The 20242-nt window shown below is 41.0% G+C and overlaps 1 protein-coding gene across 1 annotated transcript; it reads right to left on the bottom strand.

Moving 5' to 3' along the window:
* Positions 1–786: 786 nt before the first annotated feature.
* On the bottom strand, positions 787–18558 carry LOC138597288 (BICD family-like cargo adapter 1). The gene is made up of 10 exons (XM_069668871.1): positions 18253–18558; positions 16352–16567; positions 10461–10577; positions 8736–8882; positions 8077–8259; positions 4635–4799; positions 3843–3920; positions 3489–3601; positions 3243–3363; positions 787–1693 (listed from the first exon to the last, which is right to left on the bottom strand). The coding sequence occupies exons 1-10, from the start codon at positions 18496–18498 to the stop codon at positions 1445–1447; spliced, it is 1635 nt and encodes a 544-aa protein (XP_069524972.1). The 5' UTR covers positions 18499–18558; the 3' UTR covers positions 787–1444.
* Between the last annotated feature and the right edge of the window lie 1684 nt (positions 18559–20242).

The raw sequence follows: 20242 nt of genomic DNA on the forward strand, positions 1-20242 counted from the left end.
TCTAATTTGACATTAAACATTTGCCCACTTAAGTTGTTTTGTCTGATATTTCTACTAAAGAGATTTGATGTTCACATTGTCTTCATCATAAAAGCTTTGAATGTGGAGTAAAATGACTTCAGAGTACAGTATCTATGTTTTCTACTGCACAAAAATTCATAAACTGTTGTGATCTAATCTAAACTGTCTTCCATCCTTCATTACCATTTAAAGGTGTGCTCAAGGCTCAGAAGGTGCATGGAAGTCACAATTTCATGAATAATGTAGCCAAGTTCAATAAAATAAGCCAAAATCTTATGATACTTTTGTACTTTTTGTGTGTAAGTGTGTAAAAAGCACAGAGCAGATCTGTTTGTGTTGTAAGTGTCTTGAAATTGATAGTGTCAAAGAGTTGAAAATCTATTTGTTTGTTTTGTCCTTTAAAAGATCATTCCTGCATCTTTCAAGACAGAAATTCTTGTATTTTTTCCATATTCAACAGAAGAAATTTAGTTTTGATTGAAGAGATTGTGTTCCTCTTGCCCAACTCATTAATACTATAAAAGCAGAACAGACAGTTAAAAGGCTGATTTTCTACAAATTCTCTACAACTGGGTCACCTTGACTAAGTTATTTTTGTATTATTGTAAATCTCTAGATGTTTCTTGTTACTGCCTGATAATTGATCTCATTCAGATGGGAATTAGCTGCATTATTCCCCTTTTCCATTTTCTCTGAACATAAACAGATGTTTAATGAAATAATCAGACAGTCGCTCCAGTTGTGGTCAGTCAGGAAACAACAGAGTTTGTACTAAGCACCTTTAATACTGAGCACTGAGTCACAGAACAAACACAAACCATACCAAGTTATCATTCAGAGAACATATACAAAAACTAAATAATAAAAAATGACAGCTTTCTCAGTTTATATCAAGACATACAGTGTGTCTTATACAATCAACATGTTTACATATTTAGCTTAATGACAGAACTTCTCTTTTTCCAACTTGGTATGTAAAGACAAAATCCAGTACAATTTACAGTTTGATCGTTAACTTCCTGATCGTACTTTTCTTTCACTTTGATCTGTGACCTTAAATAATCTGAAGAAATACTCTTTACACCTATTGTGTATACCATATATAAAGTCTTACACATTAACATACATTCACAATATTCTGAATATTACAAAATAAGGCACCATATTTACAGTGTCAAGCAAAGCTTCTAATAATTCTGTGAAATAACTAGTGTCGTCACGGTTTAGGTTAAAGAAAGGCTCAGCCTCAGTGAAATGTGTACGGGTAAGTGTCTACTTGGTAACATCTTTGTCCGTAGTGGCTCTGTTGTTCATTATTCAATTTAAAGTGTCCATATGGCTTCTTAACACCATACTTGATGTACAGGAAGCTGCACTTGTGACTCCCCTCTGACCTCATGGATCTACAGTACACTTAGGTCCATTATTTGCCGTACTGCACCCCTTTCCCCCGCCTTAACCAGTCCCTCCAGGGGGATTGGGTTTTGTCCTGATTAGCGTCCGAACTCCAGGTGGAGGAGGTGGAGGATGAGGATGCCTGGCGTGTCCAGGTGGAGGGCGTCCTGCTGGGCCTGCGGAAGAAGGACATGCCGTTGGAGGTGGACTTCTTCGGAGGAAGCTCCAACTGCTGCTGCGACCTGAGCTGCTGGTTGATGATGATCTGGATGTCGTCCTGAGGAAAAGTGGGGAGGAAGAGGAAATGAGCAGGAAGTCTGAGGAGCAGTTCAGTGTCTGATGTTGAGGAAGAACAGCAGGGCTGCAGTGTCCTCATATCATTGTCACTCATGTTGTATTATCATCTGTGTATAACAGATTTGAACACTACTGGATGGTTAACAATATGCCGTTATTTTTCAGTGATCCCTATTGGTGTGGCCTGCATGTCTTTTGACAACTATCAATCAAGGTGTTTTTATTTTATTAAAAGGGTAAAGCTGCCTGTTTTATATCGTAAAAAAAACAGAAAACAAAACCAACACTGGATTGATCCCACTAACAAGTATCGCCTGTGTAGCCAAATCTTGTTCCTGTGATCTACCAATGATTTGCATTTTTCACCAAATCTGAATCCTCAGCTGAAAATACTCCCCAACAAATGAACTATTTACTTATGTCTTAGCTACATTTGTGAAAAACTACAGTGCCACACAGCTACTAAAGGAAAGTACAGGGCCTGCTTAAAAATTAAACTATATATTTATGACCAGTTTTTAAGTCTTCAGTAGGAACCTTCAGGCTTGGAGTCATACAAACATTAAGTATATGAACCTTTTTAATGTTATTTGCTGATTATGAGAAAGATTTAAAGAGGCTCTTAAAGTAAACATTATGTCTACAGCAACTTTCAAAATCAGATTTAAAAGGATAAAATGACACAATAATTTCAGGTAATATTCAAACATTTTTCTAAATGTTGGGCAGACTCAGCTGGATGTTAAAGAAGAGCTCAAACAGAAGAGGACTGATCCCAATTTGTCTTTAATCTGGACTGAAATAGTTTTGAAAATAATTTAGTTGCCAGACTTTATGGTTCTTGGTGCATAATAAGTTAAATTTTGTAACGCCAAACCACAGAGGGCTTTAAAGCAATTACATAACTAAGTTCTCGAACAAACCATATTATAGTATGAGCTTGTCCTCTGCCTACTATGACTGTACTGATGCCTGACTGCACTACCTTCACTATCTACGTACATCTGTAATCATGTCATGTTTTTATTGCTGGACCTATAACTACCATCTGTAAACTGATGTTTGTGTGCCAGTCTGCAGCAGAATATACATGATTTCTACAAATATTATCAGCATTATCTCTGTATTAACGGGACAGATCAGACCCTCCGGCAGATGGCTTGGCTTGGCAAAGTGACTCAGCAGCAGAAGGACTGAGAAAGCGACACCTGCCGTTCATATTCCCCCAAACTGACAGAGCTGAGAGGAATATGGCTGCGTCTGTCCCTGACCCCCCACTGAGGACACTAAACAGAGATATATCTGTCCTGCCTTGTTTAATCACCACTAAAACTGCTGACAGCATCATCCAAACAGGAAATTTAATCCGTGTCATACAAGCATAAATCAAAAGTATTGATTCAGTTTGGTTACAGATTCTGAAGCAGTTAGACGGTGAGACGCAGCGTGAGGCAGGATGCTGGCTGGTTTATGTAACAGCAGACTGGATTGGACTGACAAAAACTCGACAGAGTGAAAAAGGGACCCACCTGCCAGGCCTCCAGCTCCTGTGACAGCTCCAGCTTACGTTGGATGGCTTCTAATAACTGGTTGTTCAGGGACATCATGTCGTTTTTACTTCTCACCAACTCGGCCTCCATCAGGGTTTTCCTGCCAAGAAAAAGATGAAACGTCTTCAGTCACATTAGATTCAACCCAGACTTGTCAGTGAAAGGCATGTGAAAAAATGTGATAATAAAATGCAGCGTTAATTGAGGAAAAAATGAGTTTCTCACTTGGCTATGGCTTCATCTCTGTCTCTGATGGCCTGTTTGGCAGTTTCAGTGTTCTCCTGCACGCTCTGCAGCTTCTGCATCAGCTCTGCGTTCTGCTGCTGCAGGGTGATGTTCTGGAGGAGGAAGAAATAATCGGTTTTTTAAGGTTAACTTATATAAAGGCAAGACAGATATTGAAAAATTCATGTTGAACCTGTAAAGTAAGGATAGGCACTATATTATGTAATATATGCCCCTGAGATGGTTTACAGCGACAGCAGTAAGGTCACAAGTGAAACAGTGAAATCCTGACATAAAGGGCAGCTGTGGGTGCTGCTCCTCCCTGACAGACTCATCCTTTCATCACTGGGTTACCTGATCTCTCAGCTCCTGTGCTGCGCTCGGATTCCCACACTGATCACCCGTCCCGTCGACAAAGGCATGATTCAGCTCCTGGCACAGAGACGTTAACAGAGATATCAGGTGTTGGCCGTGCATTTCACAGAGATTTACACCAGAGAGAAGTTTCTGTAGCGCTGGCCTATTTGCATGCCGCTCCGAGGGAGGAAGAGGATGGGCCGGGAATATTTAGTTACAGTGCTAAACGCATGTTACTGGTCTGAATGGAATACAAACGCCATCAGACACAGAAGGACAATTGTGCATGATCGCTCGTGGCAAATTGCGGCCCAGCTAAGTATCACCTGCAACAATTCATTGGCATCTTTGCTTAAACAAGGACACACAGTTCCTCAGCATGCTGCCTCTAACAGCCACTAGGGTAGGCTAACAAGCTAACTAGGCTAACATGATTGATGAATGTCCGTGGTTTGTGCTTTTTCTGCATCCATTGTCCTTTTTTTAGATCATAAAATCCAAACTTTTAGAGATGCCAGGATGTCTCCCAACAAAAAGCATAAAATAAGCCTTATTTTAAAGACGCGTTTAAAATACTTAAATGTGCTGCACTGTCTCACAAGTGTGAACAAAAGGTAACATAAAGAACATAAAGAAACCACAGGACTGTAATGATATATGATTTAACACTTCAGGAAATCAAAGCAACAGTGTCATAACTCTATCCTCATTTGATTTTAAACAAGGTCAGCCCTTTGTTTTGCATTTCCTCCCCTCCCCTCTTCCTCATCTTATGTGACAGTCGCTCACCTGCGTGCCGGACGCCTGAGCCAGGGTTTGAGCCACTCCCTTCAGCTGAAGTAGCATAGCCTGCAGGTCCTCCTCTTGATCAACGACCTCTGACCTCCCTGAGCCGCTCAGCTGCTGGGTCAGTGGCAGCAGTAACTGAAGGATGGAGCCCATTTCTTGCTTCATCTAAGTAGAACAGGAGAAGAGGTTGATTTACGTTATTGATGACTTTCAAAACAGCTACATATATAGTGTCAATTTAGGGCAAAGGTGTCGAGTTACTCTCATAACACAATCGGTACAGCTGCAAGGCTGCTATTGTATATCTGTCCTACATTAAAAGAGCAAATGTTTGTTAACCATTACTAACACAAAATAGGTCATAAACAATGTGTTTCTTTTCCCCTTATCCTTTCAGCATGCCACATGTTCTCTTTACACAAACATCATGCTTTTACTGACATCACGTATTTACACATGGGGCGTTACCTCATCCCTTTATTGTACTTCCTTGAATCAAACACATCACATGATGATAGTGATGTCATAATGACTCAACAAATAAATCTTTATCTGGTCGGAGGGATTATCATCTCTTGTTAAATATTATCATAAGGCAGAACTAAATTACACGCAGAACCGACAGATAAATCCTAAGCATCAGTTCAGCTCAGTGGTTAAAATTGGCGGCCTATGTACAGAGGCTACAGTCCTCGATGTCATCCTCCACTCTCTATTCCCCTATGCACTGTCCTCTCTGTAAATACAGGCATAAAAGGGCCAAAGAATAGAATAAAAGAATAAAAGAAAATAAATCCTATACAGTCGCTCCATTTTAGGTTGACAGACACTTGATTTTGAGCAAAGCATTTTCTGTTCTCCATTAAAAAATATTGCGCTGACTGAAAGCAACTACCAAAGAGTATTCTTTACAACAGGGGAGCCATTGTGATGATTTTAAATCCTTCTCAACTCAACAAACTTAGACTGAATCTAAAAGGGCAAATAGTTTCCATGGAGATAGCAAGGATTTAGATGGAAATTAAGTTTGAATGGTTGAATAAGGATAAACTGCATGCACTTTTAAGCTGTGTAACTTCTGAGAATAATCTATTACATGATATAGTTTCTTTTTCTAACATTACCTACAGGATGTTTTCCATAGTTCTTTTAATGTCAGAGAACTGAAGCATGCTATGGTTTTAAAAAGAAGTCTGAGTCGCCCCGCCTACCCTCGCACATTTTAAATGATTTATGACATCTTATGATATGTTCACAGACAGGTGTAAACGTGCACTGAAAGCTGTGAAACAAGGAAACTCAACAATGTGGCTCTGACAAACAGGAAATGTAGTGAGTGACTCATGAGTGCAGCTATACAGCACATTTTCCTGCTGGAACAATAACAATAGAAACCCAGAGAGTGAGAATGAGAAGATAAGAAGTGAGTTCTCCTTTTCTCTGTCAGACATCTTTTGACATCTTCAGCAACAAGCTTTATCAGATGTTTCTTTGTGTGATTTCAGGCTGAAAATCAGGACCTTCACACCTTCTCCTCACACAGTGTGTCGTGCTGTTGCGTCAGACACAATCACACTGTCACGGAGAACTTGCACACAATGTTCTGTCAGCACGGTCGTGTCACAGCATTTATATGCCTCCTTAAACGTATCTTATAGATGATTTTCCTCTGGTGCCATTACAGCGTTATCTCTCTGTACATGTGTTACAGGAAAGACTTTGTTTAATATAACAGTTTCCAGTCATCACAGGAAAACATACATGAATCATTGTGGGAAGTACAATAGAAGGAGGCCAAGAACAACATTTACAAACCACAGAGTGGAGATAAAGTCATAGCAGCCGGGCCCAAACTGAACTGTGGTGGTGTTTCTGTCACTTCCAGCACTTTGTTTAATTTACAGCCTCTCTGTTTGAAGGGTGCCTCAGGGATATGAGTTATTCAGATCATCTCTGTATTTCCTACTTCTAGGCACAGATTTACTCTGCAGCATTCATCGTTATTGTTATGGGGAAAAAATGTAATCTATTTCTGAAGTGATTGTTGTGGACAATTCCTCTATCAGCATATATATAATTTTACATAACTTAATTATTATGTATTATGACATAAGGAGAATATTTTCTCTAAAGTCAATTGAGAAACAGTTGATAAAATATTGTCATGTAGTTCATCCTTACCTACTATCTTAATAATGAAGCTGGTTCTTAGTAATGACCTTAATCAGCACTCCTTTTACATCGTCAGACTCAGTATGGACAGTGTAAAGGATCAAATAGATGCTGCAGAACCAGAGATCAGTGTCTTCTCCCACATTATTCTTCGTCCTGACTAAACCCTGGGACAACATTACCAAAAATGCATCTCAACCTCAGTAAGTTCAGTCTGAGATGAGTGTAAGTGATGCTAGTAGCAGCAAAAGTAGCCTGAATCTGCTAGCTTCTAGCAGAGATTTGGAGCGGGCTACAGGCGTCTGGGAATGGCACAGAAGAACACAAGATAAGAAACTTTTTTTTAAGGGCAGTTCAGTTAACAGGAACAAGAGCAAGGCTCTTTTTTTTTCTCCACATCCCCAGATTTGTATTTTCTGATATGTGGGCGTCAACACATGCAATTTATCAGATTTCACACACCTCTGCAGCCACAAATGTTTATACAACCTTTTCCCCCCCGAAGTTCCCCTTAAATGTTTGTTAACTTAATTACTGAATGAAACTGATTGAATGATTCACACGCTTCTTACTACAATCCAAGCTTGCCAGCAGCACCCATTACCCTTTTCCTTTATCTTATATCTCAGAACACAATCCTATTACTCACAACACTGAACATTTTCATGCTTGTGAAAGGTAAAACTACTTTGCAAGTATATAATCTATTTGGCAGCTTTACTTATACGTCCTGAGGAAATGGTATACTCTATGGGAACCAATTACAGCTGTGAAAATACACATTAGGTGCTCTAGTGACTACTTTGCAGTGGATTATTTGATTACTCAAACCACTTGTGGAGGCGGGTAGATAACCTTTGAATGCATCCTGATGCACCTCAGACCACAGACAACAAGACCTGAACAGGAAATGTGTCATCAGTGCAGGACAGGGTGACTATTTTGGTGACAGCACGTCAATTTATGCCAAAAAAGTGAAAGGAGCTCTAGAAGCATTATTGTTTTCTTCACAAGCCCATGTGAAACTAATCTGATGCTTCACTGGTGACAGGCGTAATAACTGTCAGTGTGGCTCACTGCTCACATTTGTAATTGCTCAGAAGCTCAGAACAATATTGAATATCCGAATCAGATACAAAGGCAGTCTGTTAGTAGGAACAATTATTGGTTTTGTAAATTTCATAATACTTTTTTTCCTCACATTGATTTCATTTAGCCTTAGTCTGACAGAGCAAAAGACTAATTTGCTCATGTCGAGCTGCTTTAGTACCTCCTCTTTGCCGACCCCCAGCTCCTCCGTCTCCAGACTGCTCTCCAGCTCGGACAGCAAGGAGGCGTCTCCCTGACTCCTGGCCTCCTGCAGGGACACCTCCTCCTGAAGCTCCTCCACCTGGGCCTGCAGCTGCTGCGAGCGACCCCGTGCTGCCTCCACCTTCTGCCACGCCTCTGCGAGCTGAAAACACATGGAGGTGCATACACGTTAATAAACACAGACATTTAAATAGAGACACATGTCAGCAACATGTGCAACAAGAATTAAACAAGTAATAAATCTTGAGCTGTGGAAAATATGCCAACACACAGGTGCTTTAACCAAAGGTCTTTGCTTTTTAAAAAGCTGTCAAGTCAGAGAAATCCTGACCGGCCAGATTCCAACCTGCAGCCCAACATGAAACTAAGCGAACACGAGAGGAATCCAGATTTGCGGGTGAAAGTTACAATGACGGGGATGAGGTGATTGTTTAGCAATGCTTTCCACAATCCCGCCGAAACCCAGACCGGCAGGCAGGGAGCACAAAATCCCTTTGTTACTGCGGCTCTTTCATTCATACAAACAACTGAGCTGTCTGTGTGTGTGTGTGTATGTGTGTGTGTGTGTGGGTGTGTGTCTGTGTTCTCAGCACAAGCATGTAATGAGTTTGTGAGTACCTGCTGGCTATGCTGCTGGTTGAGTTGGTCTTGCAGAGCCAGGCGTGCATGTAAAGAGGCCAAACTGGCCCTCAGCTCAGCGTTTTCTCGACACACTGTCTCCAAACGCTCCTCCAGCACCTGCTCCTTCTGGCTGAGACGCAGCACCTGAAAACACAGATACAGACACACATCTCACACATGAATTAAAAGTTATTTGTTCTCCGATGTTATGTGAATGTTTGGAGAGGGGCTGAAAAATAGAACAGTTTGAAGTGTAAAAATAAAACAATTGAACATTCCCAAAGTAAACGATGGAAAGTCCTGTTTTGTTTCTCTGTTCTGTTCATTCTGTACGTGTGAGTTCATGATGCCCTCAAGACTAGAATCATCATGCATGTCCCGCCTTAAGCAGTTAGATTAAGGGTTAGCACTGTTGTGTGTTCATACATACAGTATACAGCAGCGGTCCCCAAACGGACCCAACTGCCGTCATCTCCGGACCCGGACCTATTTACAGTTATGACAAGCGCATCTATTTTAACCTGCGCAGCTCTTTGTCTTTGCGGTAGTGATTTGGGGGTCCAGGAAACTCGCAGACTAATTAATTCATTGTAAATCATCACACATGATGCTACTCAGCCAATCAAATCTGTCACTCAGATTGCGACTGACCCAGTGGGTGTGTGAGAATACAGATACAGACTGAAGAGCCGGCCGACAAGAGAGTTACAGAGACACAGTGGGAGAAAATAAGTGAGTTAGGGAAAAGTAGACATGGCGTAATCTAAAATGAGAGCAGTAGAGAAAACCAAGCTTTTAAGACTGGACAGACTCGTATATGTTCCGTGACTGTGGCGATTATTGAACGCGGACATTGTCTGACACTGTCACTCCGTTTGTCTCTGTTAACAGAGACTCCAGGCTGCAGTTTAGTTCAAACACTTTATTGATAAGCCTGAGAGTTACACAGAGCTACATCAGGCTTCATCATCATGACCAGGACTCCTCTTATGTCCGCACTTCTGTTCTTATATGTACCGGTATGTGCCCTCTCTCTCTCTCCCCCTCGCTCTCGGTATCTCCAGCAGTCCGTCAGTGTACAGTGCGTTTAAATATGTTTTATTTTATAGTCATTGCCTGTTTTCAAACTCACTATGACTCACCATGAGAAAAAAGTCTAATGCAACCGCATTTCGGCAAAACATAAAATAAAATTTGGCAAACATGAAATAAAATATAAAGTGAATCCTCCTATTATGGTCAAATTTTTGATAATTCTGTCAGGAGGCAGAGAGATAGCAGCTTAAGTGAAGAGGTAAAGCTGTCTCTCTCTTTCATTTGATTTCTGCATGGACAACATTATACTACCAGTATAGTTCCAGACATTTACTATTTTCATTAAATTTCTTGGGGGAGATCCCCCAGACCCCACAACATACAAACACACACTATATATTTCCTTACCAATATTGAAGTATTCATTATTATTATTGTTAAATTATGAGAGCTCTGTGTAAAGGTTATTAGCGCTATTGTAAAAACTATTTAGCCTAATTGTATTTTCTTTATTTGATTTGACAGACGTTCAAAATGTATAAATGTATGGTACTGAATCGTAACGCAGGTCAGACATTATGATGTTCCTGACCTTTGCTTGAGAAAAAAAATCTCTAACTGGACCTCTTTCAAGTTTAATTGAGTATCTTAATCTGGTATACAGTTTGTTTTGTGCATGATAGTTACCTGCTCCCTCATGGCACTGATCAGCTCCTCGTCCTGAGGTCTGTTGCTTCCTTTTTGTTGGAGCTCCTGTTTGAGAACCTGCAGCTCACTGGACATCGCTCTCTCCACCTCCATCGCCTGCAGACACAAATACACAGCAGAGAGAGAGGCCACATGAGATTCACAAATGGAGTCAGAGAAAAGACATGTGTGGCATGAGCAGGGGGTCACCAAGAAAAAAATGAAAGCATACGTTGTTTATCAGTCATGTTTAAAGGCCTGAGGCCTGAGCTTTAAGAGATTTGAGAGCACATCTTGAATCTAAAAATAACCTCATATATAGCAGGAGATAAAATCCTGTAATCTAGCCTCAGATGAGAAGAAGCGTTTATGATATCTGCCCTAAAGGGAGGGATTATTTGACTGAAATTGAACATGTGTTTGGTATGAATTCTGCTTCTGGCTTTGCAGCACAAGTAGATATGAGCTGTATGTAGGAGAGCTGCTCATATTCTCAATATGTTCCCAAGCAGGGATAAAATCTGAAGGGTCAAAAGAAGATGAAAAGGGTCAGAAGAGCCAGAATTATATTTACTTTTACTATTTTACTCTCTTTGCTTGAAATATAGACATTTTTAATTTTTCAGGCCTCTTAAGATCCTTCAGATAAAACTATAAGAACTGGAAAAATCATTCAACTGTTCAAAACTCGTCTGCACATTAAAGGCCCTGTCAGAAGTATAGGTGTCCCACCTCTATGCCCAAGTTCAACTGTTTTGAGCACCCAACGGCAAAAACAAAAATCAGCGCCTATGCTGGATAGCACGTCTTTAAATAAACAGAAAGCGACAGGACACCTGTGGTCACTCATTCATCAAAGGCACGGAAGAAATGGGCCATTCATTGACAAACCACATTATGTTAACATTAAATATGGACTCTTAATCTATGTTGTCATGGTTCCAATCCACTTGTTTCTCTCAAAATTATCTTTTTTCTAACCTTCTCTCTCTGAACATTAAAAATTTAAACTCTTTGTGGTTCTTCAGTGCAGCTGGTTCTGAAGCCCCAGTGAACAAACCAAATCCCCTCCTGCCCTGATCTGCCACCGCTCAGTTCCCCTTACTCAGCAGTTTGGCGGGCCCCTGTCACGTCCCATCACTGCCACATAATACAAGATGAAAGGGGCGGACTCTGAGGCAGATGGAGCAGAGGGCATCTTGAACCAGTCTGTGACATCATCATGCCACATTAGACGGCGATGTGGGCAGAGTGTAAACATGAACATGGTCAGGGTGAAGCAGCTTATGTGTGTTGACGTGTTTGCAGGAGGAAGTGAGGCCAGCGTGAGGGCTAAAATTAGTGGAAGTGTGTGTGTGTGACGAGAGTAAAGCAGGCACTAATGGACAAAAACAAAACATAGCATGCAGACACACTATGAGGAGGGGAAAGGGGGAGGGGCTTAAGGTTGAGTGAGTCTTCATTACCGCTGCCTCGTCTCGTCAACATGGGCCCCTTCCACAATAGAGGCAGCGACCCACTGAGAATCATCAAAACAGGAGTGGAAGGAGGACGCTCCATTTGGTAGAGACACAAAGATGATATCCCCTCACATGGCCCCTCAAGCATCCAAACACTGAGATATCTAACAGCTGACTACCCACGCTACAGCCGAGCCCCTCAGGGAGCACGCAGAAAAGGCGGCTTTCCCCAGGGATGATGGGATGTTTGGGTAATATCAAAAGAGCAAATGAAAGATTTATATCTCTGTCCAGTGTTTATTGTCTCTCTCTTTTTGTCTGTGAGCGGCGTGATGCTGGTAGAGAGGGCAGAGGTCACGCCTCAATTCAGGTTTCTCATGTTACAATAACGGAAATCTAAAGTGAGCGATTCGTCACAGTCGTCCAATAAAACAGTGTGAACCCCAGCCAGGGAGGGAAGGGATCATGTGACACTGGGTGGAGAGCAGGAGGGGGAAAGGTAAAGTGTAGGCAAACTGTGTAACAGACACCTGATGACCAAACACAGAAAAGGCCACATTGGAAAACTGCTTTAGCAAAAACAACAAATATTTGCTGGTTCCAGCTTCTCCAATTTGGGATTTGATGCTTTTTTTGTGGGAACGTACTGGTTACCTGAATATCTGTAGGATTTGTACTGTAGGTCAGACGGAACATGATATTCAGAAGCATTGCTGTGTGAGAAATAATGAAAAGGTATTGTTCATTGTGCAGTGGTTAGCACTGTCACCTCACGGCTCCTGGTTCGAATCTCAGTTTAGACACATGGGTCCTTTCTGTGTTTTCATGTTCACGTGCATGGGTCGGTTCTCTCCGGCTTCCTCCCACAGTCCAAAGACCTGCTGGTTACGTTCATTGGTGACTTTAAAATTGCCCGTAGGTGTGAGTGTGAGCGTGAAAGGTTGTCTGTCCCTTTGTATCAGCCATGTGATTGACTGGCGATCAGTCCAAGGTGTACTCCGCCTCGCCCAATGACAGCTGGGATAGGCCCAGCCTTCCCACGACCCTGAACAGGATATGCGGTATAGATAATGGATGGACGGAAGAACAACTTTCCCAAAGCCCGAGGCGAACCCCACAGCTGCTCATTTTGTTTCAGTTAAATTAAAAGAAATTCAGTTTACTGTCATGTTTCATGAGAAAACAAACACCAAATATTTACATTAGAGAAGTTGTAGGCAGTAAAGTTTTTGCACAAAAGTTGTGCTATTAATTGATCATCCATATAGCTGCCAGTTATGTTCCTTTAAAATCAATAAACTGACTCTTGAATTAAGCTCCACAAAACATGAAACACCTGTCAGTATAAGGCAATACAATTCAACAACTACAGCTTCTAAAATGACCAACAACTCTCTAAACTTAACCTGTTAGCACCTTACATAATAAGGTAATAATGAAGAATAACAATACAATTACTAAAGTAGTAACCAGGTAATAGCCTTTGGGTACTCACATTACACCTATTCATTTTGGAAAGATTACGTAACAGTGTTATTTCACTTAAGAACTTCATTCATTCAGATTTAATATTTACCGCAGCTCATTAAATCAGAGTAGCTTGTGCATGTACTGTATCATAAATAAAACTAAACTGTGAATGACTCATGTTTACACTTTATTTTACTTGACAGGGATCCAAAACAAATGTCCTGAACATTTTTGTTACAGTCAAATGACTCTGCCCCGAAAACAAACATTTCCAGCTTATTCCTCCAATAACTATACTCCCTTTGCTGTCTGGTATTTCTTATGCAGTAGACGTGTTTATACCCTGATTTCTAATACACTGATAATGTCGACCTGTTGAAAGGTTCTTGCACAAGAAGTCAAACCAAACCAGCAAAATTCCTTCATCTAACTTTTAATAACCTGCTGAATCCTGAGACTGTTCAGGCATTAGGCAAACTGATACAGTCTTCACACAGTGTGTTACAGTTGCAGGAATGAAAACACGTGTAATGTAATCAGCAGAAAAACACCCTGATGTCACTCGTCACTCTCTGATATTTTTTTCACCTCAGCGACTGTCCAAACAGTCCGTGCTGTTGAACCATGAGACCACCTGGCACACGTCCACGTTGTTTTTATGCAGCCGCTTCCTCAAACGCACCAGGATGGAGAGTGTCGGCAAAATCTTTCCTCTCATATCACAGCTTTGCTTTGCTTTGGGGTTGCTGGTAAACATGATGACACCTTACTCACTCAGGTTTCTGATACCTGCAGCCTCCTCCAGATTCCTGTCAGGCTCCGGTTACACTCTCACAGTTAGGTTAGAGTTTCAACCTCTTCTTATATGTAGACTCACAATCAATAGAACACACTTAATTAATCTAAAGAACAAAATCCCCTGTTCCAGTCATAACTGTGGTAGTAAATGTAGAAAGACAACACATGTATGCAGACACAACTCACCCCAGCAGGCAGCGGTGCAGCAGAAACCCCAGCAGCCTTCACCACGTCGGGTAAAAACTCGTCAGACATGGAGCTTCTTCACAAACACCTTCTTTCTCTCTTAACACACATTTGCGCTCTTCTCTGACTTTTACAACCCCGTAGAGTCCAGAGTTACCAGGTCTGCTGCCCGGCAGCCGAATAAAACATTCTCCCCACTTCCTTCTCCCTGTCCAGCCCAAACTGAGGCACAAGCTTTTATCATAATTGACTTTTTCCTGAACTTCAAGGAGAGTCTGCTTCCTTTAGTAAGGCGTTCATATTTCCTTATTCTGTGGACCTTGACTCATGGGAGGGAGTGTAATGTGTGTTTGGATTCATTTTTAACTTTGCCAGCTCAGGTTTGCCACTCATTCACAACTGCTCTGTGTTCAGCGTAACTCTGTAATGTTTAGCAAAATGTTCCAGACTCTCACTCAGGCTGGGAAAACACTCAAGGTTGCCCAGCTGTGTGGTCCAATGAGCTCGTCTGTGTTTACAGATAAGAGGCTGTAAAGTATGTCACCAGTTTGATTTTCCTCAAACGTAGAGGATCATAAATATGTGACCTGAGACGTCTAATAAAGATTTGACTCAGCTGTTTGTTGCCAGGTTTTTGTCCATTATGTCATACAAATAGCAAAGCACTTAGTTAACAGTTAACTTCATGTTACTGAATACACTGGATGGTTTAGTAGATTAAAGCGTTCCCATGTAGCGCTGCAATAAGTGCCTGTTTTCATCATCGACTCATTTGTCCTCTTTACTCAATCAATTAAAAGTTGAGTCTGTTAAATGCCAGACATATTGAAAAATGCCTGTCACAGTTAAAGGTATAATAAGAAGAACTAGAAGTATAGAGGTCTACAAATATAATATAAATCATCACTTATGGGCTTCTATACATGTGTGTTGGTGAGTGTGTGTGCAGACCCTTGTGAGACCCTTCCCTCTGCATCTATTCTGTTGTTTTGCTTTGCACAGGACGTTTTCAGGAGGGGCGCTGTTGTGGTTCCCTGAGCCAATCACAGCGTGTAGGCGAGTGTGGGAGTGGTTCAAATTAGCAACTGGTTCTCCATTCAGACCGGCGAACATGGCGAAAGAGCGATGCAGAGTTGGCCTTCTTTCTGTTGGAAAAGTAGGTGCCTCAAACCGGGTAGGACAAGCTAACCAACGGTTAGCATGCTAGCGCAAAGGAAACCGTGATGCTGTCGGTGTTAGCTCGGCGGGGTGGGAGTTTTCATGCACGAGAGAGTGAGCTTCTGGTGACGAAGAGCCCAGGAGGAGGGGCCCAGTTTGAATGTGTTGTTGACAAAATGCAAGGAAAAATCCTACTTATTATACCTTTAAGCCTGGGATTAAGTCTTCAAATATCTTATCTTATTCATCTAGTGTCGAAATTCCAAGTTTAGTGTTTACATTTGAAGAAAAAGCAGAAAATCCTCACAGTTCAGAAGCTGGAATCTTCCAGAGCTTTTCTAGAGCTGAAATCAGGTCACCTATTTACTTTCACTCTACACCTCCTTTACATATCGTTTCCATCTGCTTCTCGCTGGCATGGATCATTTGCCTGTTACCAACAACTGATACTTTGTTTTAGATCTGCTGTCTGACCAAGTCCACATCTGTCGCTCCTGTTCTAAAGAAAACTTTCTTTTTTCTATCAAAAGGTATAAGTGTGCACTTGGCGATGGCCTTGCTCTGAGTCTATACACAGCCTGAGAGTGTGGCCTCGCTCTGAGATTAGACTGAGTCAGACTGATACCACAACACCGCACAGAACATTGAGTTTCAGAGTGGCTCGTGTGTCAGGCTTCTTATCTAGTTTGCTTCAGAAGACTTGCAGGTTTTGGGTGCACAGCAGCTCAGGTGTTCGTTTCTCAGAGGCTCAGTTACACGTCACAGCCGGGCAGATCTTATTCAGGTCATGTGATGCAGACGTTAACGTGCAGGACTCACCGTCTGGAGCTGCTCCCTGAGCCGCTGGGTCTCCTCGCCGTGCTCCTCACAGGCACGACTCTTGTCCCTCTCGGCCTCGCTGAGGGCCTGAGTAAGGCACTCCACCTGGGCGCTCAGCTCCCTTGCATCCCGCTCCAGGTCGCCCACCTGGCTCTCCCAATGGGACTGGCAACCCTCCAGCTTCAGCCGCAGCTCATGCCTGCCCTGCTCCAGCTCCTACACATACAAAATCATATTTATGATTAATGCAACAAAGGCTGTTTGTATGCATGCATATGTATGTTATTATAATTCCTAATTCTCCCATCAACAAAGGGACATTACAGAAGATTGATAAAAAAGGCACCTGCATGCCTCATTCAGAGCTGTGAAGGATCATGGGAAATGTATTACTGCTGGAATGTGATTGAATGAAAAGATTAGCATCATATTGCACTGAGAATTTTTTTTATATCCAGAAAGACAATAACAGTCGTTATTTCAATAGAACTGGGACAACTGTCCATCATTTGTTGATTGACAGAAAATTAAACAACAAATACAATGAAAATACATCAAAGCAAAACTGTCAAAAATTAGATTTTCTTAATCATAAGTTTGAATAAATTGATTTTAAAAAAACACACAATGTAAATATAATACATTAGGCTTAAGATTATAGGACATTTATCATTATTTTCTGACATTTTATTGACCAAATAATTAAGTAATCAGATTAATAATTAACAAAAAGGATCATTAGTTACATCATTGTAATGTTCTTATCAATTTGTCTCTTTTGTACATTGTGTCAGTTTCTGGGCTGATAAGTCTCTGCCACATCTTTATTGCACCTTGTAAAGTACTTGACACATAAACACCGGGTCTCAGGTTTGTCCTGACTGTGTGATTTAAAACTGATAAGATTTAGTATTGACCATCTAAAGGAGACATCAGCTTTCACCTTGAGATAAACAATGAGGCCATTATTTAGTCTGATGTGATACTATGCAGATTTCACCTGCTGTCTGCAGCTACATATCTGTTTAGGTGGACTTAATTGTTGTTGAGTAGACATTTATCACTGATAAGATTCAAACATCTGCATGTCTCTACTTATATAACATTTTGAGGCGTACAGCTGTTGGAATCAATTAAGCTTTGTTGTACAGCAGCAGGTTTTGAGTTTCCTTTACAGGCTTGTGAAAGCTTGCCTGAGAAACATTTCAGGGTAATTGTGTTTCTTAAGCTGGAAATGCTTTTGAAGTCACTGGAACAACACAAAAGAAGAGAGTAGAGAGAGAGAGAGTATAGAGGAAAGGTTAGAAGCAGAAAAAAGTTGACCTGGAAACAACTTTTCAAACTTGTGGTAGCCTTTGTGATTGACAGCTGCTTCAGTGGTGACAATGTGAATTGCTGTGTATGGTAACAGAAGATTTCCAATTTAGCTTTAACAGCTTAACTTCAGATTTATAATGTATTTTTGAAAGTATAGAGCGATGTAAAGCCATACTGCAAGAATAAATTACAATTGTTAAAGTTGTTTCTCGCCAAACTCAAGTGTATTTTCGACACCATTTAGTCAAACTGCTCTCCGTTATCAAAGATGAGCATTACAGTTACTGCATAAAAATTATGTAATTATGTATTATATTTATTTAGAATTGTCTTCCCAAAGTTCTTACACGGTCTGAAAACAAATATTGAGATGTCATTTGAAGTTTTAATACCTTTTTTATGAGTTTAGTTGACATATAAGTGGCTGAAAAAGGGAAACATCTTTTCACTTGCACGCGCCCTTTTCAAACATTAGCATCCACCACATTGCTAAATATCTCTAAACCACATATTTCCTCTTAAATATTTCATTTTACTCTATTTATTTAAGCACTATCTGTAAAATAACAGCAGTTTAATCTTACCTCCAGCTTGTCTGCGTATTGTTCATGAAGTTTTTCGCTCTGCTGTTTCAGCTTACGGTTTTCCAGGAGCAATGCGTTTCCCAGCTGGGCTGCCAAAATAACCTCTTCCTCCTTTTGTTTCAGAGCAGCCACGAGTTCGTTGGGGTCTTGATAATCTGTTATTTCCTCCGCTCCGTAGTCGAAGTAGAAATCCTCCTCCAGGTCCAGGTTCTTAGACTTGAAGCTCCATTCATCCAGTCGATCCATGATTTCGAGTTAATTCAAACGCTAAATCCCTGAATAAATACTGTTTTTCAAGCAAGTACACAAAACAGTGCCATAAATGTGCTGGTAACTTATCCATCCATAACACCTGCACAGTGTAGCTGCTCCCCTCTCTCCTCTGTGACTGAAACTGAGTGTTTGAGTTTCACAGTGAGAGCACGAGCCGCTCCTGCTGTCACCAGCAGATGACTATCTGTGTGCCTGTCCGTCTGTCTGCAGGAGGAGTTTCCTTTAGTCACCTGAGCAACTGTTACCATCCCACTATAAACAACCACGCACACCTGTGTCATGTAGGGCTCACTAAGTATCAGTGTGTTATCATGGAAAAGTACCACAAAGCAGAGAAACACATGTAAGATGAGAGTAAATAATATCACCTTACTGGAATGTTTGGCAGCATGTGTTTAACTTAATTCTACATTTAGGCCCACACTACTTAAAATGTAAGTAAAAGTAAAGTTTTCCCTGGTCATCAAATATATAAATGTTCTGCTAGATTGCACAAGGGTTTCTAATTTTCATCTCTTAACAGTAGATGAACTTAAAAATTCTTATTTGACTGTCAGATCCCTTTCAGTTTCTGTCTATCCATGCAATAACAAGACTCATGCATGATTCATGATATTTTTGTCCATATGTTCTCACCATACAAGCGAATGAATTAGTTTAACGTCCATATTATAAGTGTATTTGTACACTGGTGGTAGGGTTGGCGCTTTTATTTTCATTTTAGTTTGGGATTTTATTCACCTCAGTGTGTCCAAAAACATCCAATTTTTATTTGACTCTTTTTTCAATATCCCAACATCACGCCACACCTTCATTTTAGTACTGCTTGTTAATTGAGTCATGTCTATTTGTTCTCTGTGGCCCTCCTGAAGACAAAGTGCACCAGTTTTGTTACCACTTGACATAAGTGATGTATAAAGTGAGATTATATCAGTTTGTCTGCAGAGTGAGAATAACAGTTTTATGACTTTATATGATATTTGCATCAATGTAATGAAGTACCTTTATCTACCAGTTTACCATTGGCTGAATGAGCCATAAACACAGAGCCCTATTTCAATATCTCAATAGATTTTGTCGAAAATTGATTATATAACAAATATAAGGACAAGATGTAACCTCCACGTACAAAATGCTACCATAAAACTTAGATAAGTTATCTAAACTCAGATAAGACAATACATTGTTCCTTTTAGATTTTTTGCCGAAACATTTTGGACCTTGCACTGCACATATGAGCAAAAAGGTTTTAAAAGAAGAAATTATTATATTTTGAACTACAGCAGTGAATATGACCTTCTCTAATTCTCACAGGACATCACTGTTTAATTCGTGCAACAAGTGCTCAACAAGTCCACCATGCATGATCAGTACCGCAGAGCAGAGGGGAGTGTCTGCCTGCGTTGTCTGGCAGCTTGCCAGAGGTCAAAGGTCAGCCTCCACAGGGGTTCCCGGAGCAGGGGGCAGTGTCGGGGGAATAAAGGACGCAGCATCCTGACGCGTGGTGAGGCTTTTGTTGTATGAGTGGGGGCACAGCTTCCGTACATATGGCAGCAGAGACCAAGCAAGCAGAGATGTACACAGCCACTGTCTTCATTGTTCCTGCTCAGTTTATACGCTGCTGATGGAGCGGCTTGTGCCAGAAGTGTGGCCAACAACACATGTCAGCCACAGCAACACATGTCAGCCACAACACACAGCTAATGAAGCTTGAGTG

This window comes from Semicossyphus pulcher, unplaced genomic scaffold (genome assembly GCF_022749685.1).
Source record: "Semicossyphus pulcher isolate SPU_LCO1_2020_fin unplaced genomic scaffold, fSemPul1.0.p SCAF_19, whole genome shotgun sequence".
In the NCBI taxonomy this organism is placed as follows: domain Eukaryota; kingdom Metazoa; phylum Chordata; class Actinopteri; order Labriformes; family Labridae; genus Semicossyphus; species Semicossyphus pulcher.

Bases quoted from the DNA above. Each gene is read 5' to 3' on its own strand.
- LOC138597288 (XM_069668871.1), bottom strand. From the start codon at position 18,498: ATGGATCGACTGGATGAATGGAGCTTCAAGTCTAAGAACCTGGACCTG. The intron at 3,602-3,842 runs GTAACCCAGTGA...TTCCTCCTCCAG, and splicing joins CACAGGAGCTGAGAGATCAG to AACATCACCCTGCAGCAGCA. The intron at 3,364-3,488 runs GTGAGAAACTCA...TTTTCTTGGCAG, and splicing joins AGAGATGAAGCCATAGCCAA to GAAAACCCTGATGGAGGCCG.